Source organism: Salmo salar, chromosome 23 (assembly GCF_965601325.2).
Source record: "Salmo salar chromosome 23, fSalSal1, whole genome shotgun sequence".
Taxonomy (NCBI): Eukaryota; Metazoa; Chordata; class Actinopteri; order Salmoniformes; family Salmonidae; genus Salmo; species Salmo salar.
Genome location: NC_138313.1, coordinates 12,713,720 through 12,724,376, shown reverse-complemented (window position 1 = coordinate 12,724,376; position 10,657 = coordinate 12,713,720). Strand labels below are relative to the sequence as shown.

Below are 10,657 nucleotides of genomic sequence, written 5' to 3'. Positions count from 1 at the left end.
TATTCTGTGCTTCCAACTTTGTGGGAAGTTTGGGGAAGGCTTTTTCCTGTTTCAGAATGACCATTTTTTATATTTATATAGCAAGGCAGTTAAGAACAAATTCTTATTTACAATGATGGCCTAGGAAGAGTGGGTTAACTGCCTTGTTCAGTGGTAGAACAACAGATGTTTACCTTGTCAGCTCGGGGATTTGATCCAGCAACCTTTTGGTTACTGGCCCAATGCTCTAACCACTAGGCTACCTGCCTCCCCAATGCCCCTGTGCACAAAGCGAGGTACATACAGAAATGGTTTGTCGACATCTGTGTGGAAGAACTTGACTGGCCTGCACAGAGCCCTGACCTCAACCCCATCGAACAACTTTGGGATGAATTGGAATGCCGACTGTGAGCCAGGCCAAATCGCACAACATCCGTGCCCGACCTCACTAATGCTCTTGTGGCTGAATGGAAGCAAGTCCCCACAGCAATGTTCCAAAATCTAGTGGAAAGTCTTCCCAGAAGATTGGAGGCTGCTACAGCAGCAAAGAGGGGACTAACTCCATAATAATGCATATGATTTCGGAATGAGATGTTCGACGAGCAGGTGTCCACATACTTTTGGTCATGTTGTGTGTGTGTATATATATATATATATATATATATATATAGAATAGTGAACGATATATATGACTGGTGTTTTGCGGGCAATGTTTAATGAAGCTGCCAGTTGAGGACTTGGGAGGCATCTGTTTCTCAAACTAGACATTCTAATGTTAATATAACTACACTGTCCATTTTACAGTAGCTATTACAGTGAAAGAATACCATACTATTGTTTGAGGAGAGTGCACAATTTTGCACATGAAAAGTTATTAATAAACAAATTAGACACATTTGGGCAGTCTTGATACAACATTTTGAAAAGAAATGCAATGGTTCATTGGATCAGTCTAAAACTTTGCACATACACTGCTGCCATCTAGTGGGCTGGAATAAACCTGGGCTGGAATAATACATTATGGCCTTTCTCTTGCATTTCAAAGATGATGTTAAAAAAAATACAAAAGAATAGTTGTTTTTTTCTTTGTATTATCTTTTTCCAGATCTATTGTGTTATATTCTCCTACATTAATTTCACATTTCCACAAACTTCAAAGAGTTTCATTTCAAATGATATCAAGTATATGCATATCCTTGCTTCAGTGCCTGAGCTACAGGCAGTTAGATTTGGGTATGTCATTTTAGGCAAAACAATTTTTTAAAAGGGGCGGATCCATTAAACCTCTTAAGGATTCGCCTAGATTAGCTCAACCATCCCGTGGAAGGGGCACTGATCCCAAAGAAGTTATTAAGAGGTTAAGGATTCACGTGAGGCTGGTTTATACTATTGATATCTCTGTAGACAGTTGCCGCAGTGACATCATTAACATTTTATCGTCGTCAGACATCAATCTTGTCATTGTCCTTTTGAAAAAGTATAAACACAAAAATAAAAGACTGCCTGACATCAGCAGCCTGGTGGTAAAAAATAGCATAACTGGTGTATTTTAACGCTAACACACCCATCAGTTTAAAAAGGAATTTAGGATATGTCAATCTAGCAAACCATGCAACTAAAAGCAACTTTCTGAACAATGTTTTGTTCGTTTCTAGCTTGTTAGCTACAAACTAACATTGTTAGCTAGCTAGCTAGTTCAAATAATGACCATATCACAGCTGACAACGTCATTCGTTTTGCAAATTTGTATTCATTATTACAGGAAAATAAACTCACAACAAGATCATTATTTCCAAGTTAATGACGAGCCAATTACAGACAATAGCTTACGGTTGTGGGTGTGACAAAATAAAAGCAGGGCATTCTACCGGAGAAATTTAGAACTTCGAAACTGTCTCATTGGCCTAAAGGTATATCCTAATTTGACTTTGATGCAGGGCATGTTGTTCTTTGCATTACTGTCTCTGGTAAACTCACACAATATCAAATAAAAGCAATGTTTATTTGTCACATGCAAAGAATATAGACGGTGTAAAAGGTACAGTGAAATGGTTACTTGCATAGCTAGCTAGCTAAACACAGAACCATAATCCTGACTCATAACATTACTACCATGCATGACTTTATTTTCAGAATGTGAAATGTCAGAATAATAGTGGAGATAATTATTTATTTCAGCTTTTATTTCATTCATCACATTCCCAGTGGGTCAGAAGTTTACATACACTCAATTAGTATTTGGTAGCATTGCCTTTAAATTGTTTAACTTGGGTTAAACGTTTTGGGTAGCCTTCCACAAGCTTCCCACAATAAGTTGGGTGAATTTAGGCCCATTCCTCCTAACTGAGTCAGGTTTGTAGGCCTTCTTACTCGCACACGCTTTTTCAGTTCTGCCCATAGATTTTCTATAGGATTGAGGTCAGGGCTTTGTGATGGCCACTCCAATACCTTGACTTTGTTGTCCTTAGGCCATTTTGCCACAACTTCGGAAGTATACTTGGGGTCATTTTCCATTTGGAAGACCCATTTGCGACCAAGCTTTAACTTCCTGACTGATGTCTTGAGATGATTGAATATATCCACATAATTTTCTATCCTCATGATTCCATCTATTTTGTGAAGTGCACCAGTCCCTCCTGTAGCAAAGCACCCCCACAAAATGATGCTGCCACCCCCGTGCTTCACGGTTGGGATGGTGTTCTTCGGCTTGCAAGCCTCCCCCTTTTTCCTCCAAACATAACGATGGTCATTATGGCCAAACAGTTCTATTTTTGTTTCATCATACCAAAGGACATTTCTCCAAAAAGCACGATCTTTGTCCCCATGTGCAGTTGCAAACCGTTGTCTGGCTTTTTTATGGCGGTTTTGGAGCAGTGGCTTCTTCCTTGCTAAGCGGCCTTTCAGGTTATGTCGATATAGGACTCATTTTACTGTGGATATAGATACTTTTGTACCTGTTTCCTCCATCATCTTCACAAGGTTCTTTGCTGTTGTTCTCGGATTGATTCGCACTTTTTGCACCAAAGTACATTCATCTCTAGGAGACAGAACGCGTCTCCTTCCTCAGCAGTATGACGGCTGCTTGGTCCCATGGTGTTTATACTTGCGTACTATTGTTTGTACAGATGAACATGGTACCTTCAGGCATTTGGAAATTGCTCCCAAGGATGAACCAGACTTGTGGAGGTCTACAATTGTTTTTCTGAGCCCTTGGCTGATTTCTTTTGATGATCCCATGATGTCAAGCAAAGAGGCACTGAGTTTGAAGGTAGGCCTTGAAATACATCCCCAGGTACACCTCCAATTGACTCAAATGATGTCAATTAGCCTATCAGAAGCTTCTAAAGCCATGACATCATTTTCTTACCCTTACCTCCCTTATCTTACCTCATTTGCACATACTGTATATAGACTTTTTCTACTGTATTATTGACTGTATGTTTGTTTATTTCATGTGTAACTCTGTGTTGTTGTATGTGTCAAACTGCTTTGCTTTATCTTGGCCAGGTCGCAGTTGCAAATGAGAACTTGTTCTCAACTAGCCTACCTGGTTAAATAAAGGTGAAATAAAAATGAAATAAAAAAAATAAACAGGTCACCATTCACAAAGCCGTGGGGCCAGATGGATTACCAAGACGTGTACTCAAAGCATGCGCGAACCAAGTGGCAAGTGTCTTCACTGACATTTTCAACCTCTCCCTGACTGAGTCTGTAATACTGTACATACATGTTTCAAGCAGACCACCAAAGTCCCTGTGCCCAAGGAAGCGAAGGTAACCTGCCTAAATTATTACCGCCCCGTAGCACTCACGTCAGTAGCCATGAAGTGCTTTTAAAGGCTGGTCATGGCTCACATCAACAGTATTCCCCTGGATACCCTAGACCCACTCCAATTTGCATACCACCCCAACAGATCCACAGATGACGCAATCTCAATCGCACTCCACACTGCCCTTTCCCACCTGGACAAAAGGAACACCTATATGAGAATGCTGTTCATTGACTAGAGCTCAGCATTCAACATCATAGTGCCCTCAAAGCTCATCACTAAGCAAAGGACCCTGGGACTACACACCTCCCTCTGCAACTGGATCCTGGACTACCTGACGGGCCGCCCCCAGGTAGTAAGGGTAGGCAACAACACGTCTGCCACGCTGATACTCAACACTGGGTCCCCTCAGGGGTGTGTACTTAGTCCCCTCCTGTTCTCTCTGTTCACCCACGACTGCGTGGCCAAACATGACTCCAACACCATCATTAAATTTGCTGACAACACAACAGTGGTAGGCCTGATCACCGACAACGATAAGACAGCTTATAGGGAGGAGGTCACAGAACTGGCAGTGTGGTGCCAGGACAACAACCTCTCACTCAATGTGATCAAGACATAGGAGGTGGTTGTGGACTACAGGAAAAGGCGTGCCGAACAGGCCCCCATTAACATCGACAGGGCTGTAGTGGAGCGGGTCGAGAGTTTCAAGTTCCTTGGTGTCCACATCACCAACGACCTATCATGGTCCAAACACACCACGACTGTGGTGAAGAGGGAACGACAAAACCTTTTCCCCCTCAGGAGACTGAAAATATTTGGCATGGGTCCCCCGATCCTCAAAAAGATCTACAGCTGTACCATTGAGAGCTTCCTGACCGGTTGCAACACCGCCTGGAATGGCAACTGCTCAGCATCTGTCCGTAAGGCGCTACAGAGGGTAGTGCGTACGGCCCAGTACATCACTGGGGCCAAGCTTCCTGCAATCCAGTACCTATATAATAGGCGGTGTCATAGGAAAGCCCATAAAATTGTCAGAGACTCCAGTCACCCAAGTCATAGACTGTTTTCTTTGCTACCGCATGTCATGCGGTACAGGAGCGCCAAGTCTAGGACCAAAAGGCTCCTTAACAACTTCTAACCCCAAGCCATAAGACTGCTGAACAATTAATCAAATGGTCACCGGACTATTACATTGACCCCCACCCACTCCATTTGTTTTGACACTGCTGCTACTCGCTGTTTATTATCTATCGATAGTCACTTCACCCCTACCTACATGTACAAATGACCTCTAACCTGTACCCCCACACACAGACTCGGTACCGGTACCCCATGTATACAGTATAGCCTCGTTATTGTTATGTTATTGTGTTACTTTGTATTATTTTTTACATTTGTTTATTTGATAAATATTTTCTTAACTCTTCTTGAACTACACTGTTGGTTAAGGGCTTGTAAGTACTGTAAGTATTTCAAGGTAAGGTCTACACTTGTTGTATTCGGCACGTGACAAATAAAGTTTGATTTGATTTTTGAAGAAGTGATGTGTGAAGTACAACTAGTTTACTGAAACGATTCACATTTGAGTGTCTCGGATTCACTTTTACTACATTATGTCTAGTTTATGAGATCAGGCTGGTTATTTTGGCAATAGCGTGAGAAAACAGAATTGCTTTTCCCACTTGCAACATCAAACAGCTTCACTGGTTGATGTTGTGCCTACACTCTTAAAAGTCAAATCGAAAACCAAATAAGGTTATTGAGTGCAATGCCATAAGGGAACCATTTAAGGGTCTCTGAAGAACCATAAATGGGACGGTTCTTTGAAGAACCATAGAAAAATCCCAAACCAGAAATGTTCTGGCCCCTCCAGGATCAAAATTGAATAGCCCTGATGTAAGGTTTCAAGCCTTATTTATATATTTCCCAGGGTGCCTTTTGAGTGAATTTTAGAGTTACCAGTGTCACCTGTGACTGTGTTTGCTAGTGACAGAGATGTTGTTGTTGCATTCATTCATAAACAGTTCTGTGGCCCTGGAGCAAATGAGATTTTAAGTGAATATCTTCTCATTAAAGTCTTTAAATTATTAAAATATACATTTCACAAGTTTTTTGTTGTTGTTAGGAACAGGTTTCATTGTAACACAGAGACCTGAAACTCATAGTTTACAAGCTACATCAGACCTGCAAGTCTCATTATGCTGGTTTGCGAAGTGATGTGAGGATATCCACCATTTGGATTTTTTATTCACCATCAACCTGCATTCAGAAGGACTGCCAGGGTTAGAAGGACTAAGGTACGAGACTACCTTAAACAAATCATCTGGAATAACCATTTCTGTAACGAGGGCAATAAATCCAAGTCACAGATTGAAATAGTTTAGGAAAATGTATGCCATTTATATATAGAACATAGATATTGGAACAAACAATTCTAAAACTCAACCTGTAGTAGAGCATGCTGGGAAATATGATAATGATGGGCATGGTTTTGGTTGAACTATTGTATTAACACTGGGGTTCTTTTACACCACTGAGTATTAATTTAACTACAGTGTTAATTTAACTCTTGACTCAACACTAGAAATGTGACACTGAAAAATCAAAACTAGTTAACACTGGCCAATTTTCTGTGTGCTATGAAAGTGACACATCTGCAGGCTTTATACATTTCAATAACATTTCAAAAATCTGAAGCACCATAGATGTCATGTCAAGAACCCCACACTTATCTCAAATGTTCTTTATCAGGAAAAGCTATCCAAGGCTCCTTAAAACTTCTACAGGATCGGTGTGTCCCCCGTGGGATGGTTGAGCTAAAATGCGCTAACGTGATTAGCATGACGCTGTAAGTAACAAGAACATTTCCCAGGAAATTGTGACATTCCTGTTAATCTAACTGCAGTTAATCTAATGCTGACATTCTTGTTAATCTAACTGCACTGTCCAATTTACAGTAGCTATTACAGTGAAAAATACCATGCTATTGTTTGAGGAAAGCGCACAGTTATGTACTTGAAAATGTATCAATAAACCAATTAGGCATATTTCCGCAGACTTGATACAACATGTTGAACAGTAATGCAAAGGTTAAACTTTACACATACACTACTGCCATATAGTGGCCAAACTCTAAATTGCGCCTAAACTGGAATAATACATTGTGGCCTTTCTCTTGCATTTCAAAGCTGATGAAAAAAAAAGCATGTTTTTTTCTTTGTGTTATCTTTAACCAGATCTATTGTGTTATATTCTCCTACATTAATTTCACATTTCCACAAACTTCAAAGTGTTTCTTTTCAAATGGTATCAAGAATATGCATATCCTTACTTCAGGTCCTGAGCTACAGGCAGTTAGATTTGGGTAGGTCATTTTAGGCGAACATTTTTTAAAAAAGGGTCCGATCCTTAAGGCTGAAGAAGAACCATTTAACTACCTTTATTTTTTTTCAGTGTACATAGAGCGCGACATGTGGCCACGGTCTGTTCCAATATAAATATTGAAGTGTTGTTGTATAGAAATAAGCTCGCTGATCGGACGAACGAGGGCCAATCAGAAGCCCTCAGATCAGTACACCTTCTTTTCAGAAATCATTCATAACGCCGATGCGTCAAACGTTTTTACGAGGACCCTGGTATAAATATGGCTGGAGTAGTTAGTCATTTTTCCAAAATAAAAGGATAGAAACTAAGGAACAGAAACGAGTCCTGCTTATGTGTCCTTTACCTAACCTTTGATAACTACTTTTATTCCTTGTTCCATATTTAGTCTACCAGACTCTCCGTTTACAATGAGTGGATTATTTCTGAAAAATATATTGGTGGCAGCAGCAGTATGTTGCTCGGTGCTGGTCACGGCGGCACTGGGGTCCCCAGTGTTAGCTCAAGAGCCGATCCGATGCGCCCCGTGCGCGCCGGAGAAGCTGAGCGAGTGTCCAGTGGTGGCGCACGGCTGTGTGGAGGTTCTGAGTGAGCCGGGTTGCGGATGCTGCCTTGTCTGCGCCCTGATGACGGGGGAACTGTGCGGAATCTACACGGCGCCATGTGGGTATGGACTGAGGTGCACCCCAATACCCGGCGACCTCCAGCCGCTGCACTCCCTTATTCGCAGTCAGGCGGTGTGCATGGCGAACCCCGAGCCCGAAAGGAGCGCTAAACCCCCAAACCCAGGTATTCAACCCCATATTGCAGAATGCTTTGCCTATAGATATCTTATACATTGCATATATGTCATATATCTGTAATAGACCTATGATAATAGTAGCCAATGTGTTTTTATCGTTTTAATAGCTGATTGATAATGATAGGCTAATAATAATTAGATGGTATATTATTCATAATTTACAAATGTATTTGTGCAGAAGTGCAATACTGTGATTTCTGCTTTTCCCCTTCTTGACACTCTCATTCCCTCTTTTCTCCAGATCAAGGAGAGGTGGACGCTGCCGAGACATATAACTTTGCCAGAGTGTCAGACCCCTGCTTCACGATCTACCTTCCTGGCCACAACAAGTCCTTCGATCCCCCGTCTGCCGCGGACGCGCAGGAGAGCATGAAAGCCAAAGTCAGCGCAATTAGGAAGAAACTGGTGGAGCAGGTCAGCGGTCATGGAACATTTACTAGCCGTTTTGCAACTATAATTTAACATGCTTAAAACCAAAGGATGTTTGGTTGGTGGGTATTAAGCGTCATACCGCAAGGGGGCGTTCGAGTGCCTTTGAAGTTCGTGTGTGTGCGCGCGCGCGTGCGTATGTGTGTTCTTTAGCCTACCTATGACCTATCATGGAACTATTTGACTAAATAGGCTACCAGTGTTTTGCCACAACAGGCCTTGACTGTGTGGGTTGATAGGATAGAACAGCAGCTCTAGATGACTAGTGAGACGCATTTAGATGCGAATGAACATAGATAAAACACTTAAAATAAACAGAAAGTCCCCAAATATACAGAAAGTCCCCATCTCAAGTAAGTGACCCCCTTCTCTCTCCTCCCAGGCTCCCTGTCAAATGGAGTTGCAAAGAGCTCTGGAGAAGATCGCTAAATCACAGCAGAAGCTAGGAGACAAACTGACCAGGTTCTACCTGCCAAACTGTGACAAACACGGGCTCTACAAAGCCAAACAGGTATTATTAACATTATTACCTTATCTGTGTGTGTGCACTTGGCATTGGTGCCCAATTCATGATCCCTGTCAGTGTGAAATAATCTCACCTGATTGTGTGTGTGTGTGTGTGTGTGTGTGTGTGTGTGTGTGTGTGTGTGTGTGTGTGTGTGTGTGTGTGTGTGTGTGTGTGTGTGTGTGCAGCCAATATTGTGCCAACTACAGCTCCATGAAGAATAATGTGTATTCAGGCAGAGATTTGTATAGCAATGTTTACACCTTTGAGCACATTCAGCTATATTCACTTTGATGTCATCGCCTTGGCGCAGTGTGACTATACACGCGTATGCCTTTCTGTGTGTGCTCCCGTACATTCGTGTCTTGGAGTTGGTGTGTGTTTACCTCGTACTGTAGGTTGCGGCTGCACACAGATGAGGGTCATAGCATATCTGAAAAGGTGGTTAGGTGGAGGTGTGTTAAGTTGTGTAAAAAAGACCCAGGGATTCTAATCTCTCTCTCTCTCTCTCTCTCTCTCTCTCTCTCTCTCTCTCTCTCTCTCTCTCTCTCTCTCTCTCTCTCTCTCTCTCTCTCTCTCTCTCTCTCTCTCTCTCTCTCTCTCTCTCTCTTTTTCCTTTTCTCTCACCAGTGTGAGTCATCTCTTGATGGACAGAGAGGCAGGTGTTGGTGTGTGTCCTCCTGGAATGGAAAGAAGATTCCAGGATCCACTGCTCTGTCTGTAGATGCAGACTGTTCTTAAGAGATCAACCACTGATGCAGAACACACCCACACTAACACACACACACACACACACACACACACACACACACACACACACACACACACACACACACACACACACACACACACACACACACACACACACACACACACACACACACACACACACACACACACACACACACACCCACACACACACACACACACAGTAAACCACTGATTTTCTTTTGATACGTGTTATTTATTAATTGTCCATGGTGGTGTTTGATATTCAGGTACACACTATCACTGTGGGACTGATGTCCCCTGACCCCTGACCCTCAATCCCTGAATCCTGACCCCGTCCCTCCCCACCAAAGAGAAAATCCATTTTTTTCTGAAAAGGAGATTTTTATATTTTAATGTATTTTCTTAAACTCTACAGCCTTACTTATTTCACATTATGTACTGTATGTATTCATTTGTAATTGTATTTTAATATTTATATAATTTAGCCTTATTTTCATTATTATTATCATTATTATTTTTTGTGCATTATTATCAGTGTGTAAAGTGTGTATATGTATCGACGCCCTGAGTTACTCCATGTTGCTCTGGGCCCGGTTTTCCAAAAGCGTCTTAAGGCTAAGTTCATCTTTAGAACATTCATAGGAGCATCGTTAAATCTCCGAACTGTTTCCCAAAACTATCATTACTAAAGTTGCACTTGAAAACACTCATTATTTACCAACTGCCTCAGACCACTCATAGAACAGCTGTGTCATTAGATGTGTTTTTCACTTTATACACAGAAGATCTCTGCTAAACATAGAATCAAGATGTTTATCTGTCTCTCTGTGACCGCCGATAACGTCACAACGAAGTTGACTACAAATAGAAAGTTGCAGATGACTGCATGAAAAGATAGCCTTCCTACAGTATATTCTACAAAGGCCTATATTTCAATGATATTGAAATCTATTTCATGTTCATTCAATTGAGTTTTGCTTTGCTATTTGGTACATTTTGACTCAATATATCTCATGATATGTAGCCTAACATGTGATCTGCCAAATCTTGACAGTGC

At 41.6% G+C, this 10,657-nt stretch overlaps 1 protein-coding gene across 1 annotated transcript; it reads left to right on the top strand.

Moving 5' to 3' along the window:
* The first annotated feature begins 7,420 nt into the window (after positions 1–7,420).
* On the top strand, positions 7,421–9,662 carry igfbp-1a2 (insulin-like growth factor binding protein 1 paralog A2). The gene is made up of 4 exons (NM_001279137.3): positions 7,421–7,921; positions 8,176–8,348; positions 8,746–8,874; positions 9,499–9,662. Exons 1-4 carry the CDS (start codon positions 7,543–7,545, stop codon positions 9,607–9,609), a joined length of 792 nt encoding a protein of 263 aa, NP_001266066.3. The 5' UTR covers positions 7,421–7,542; the 3' UTR covers positions 9,610–9,662.
* The last annotated feature ends 995 nt before the right edge of the window (positions 9,663–10,657 follow it).

Bases quoted from the DNA above. Each gene is read 5' to 3' on its own strand.
- igfbp-1a2 (NM_001279137.3), top strand. From the start codon at position 7,543: ATGAGTGGATTATTTCTGAAAAATATATTGGTGGCAGCAGCAGTATGT. The intron at 8,349-8,745 runs GTCAGCGGTCAT...CTCTCCTCCCAG, and splicing joins GGAAGAAACTGGTGGAGCAG to GCTCCCTGTCAAATGGAGTT. The intron at 8,875-9,498 runs GTATTATTAACA...TTCTCTCACCAG, and splicing joins GGCTCTACAAAGCCAAACAG to TGTGAGTCATCTCTTGATGG.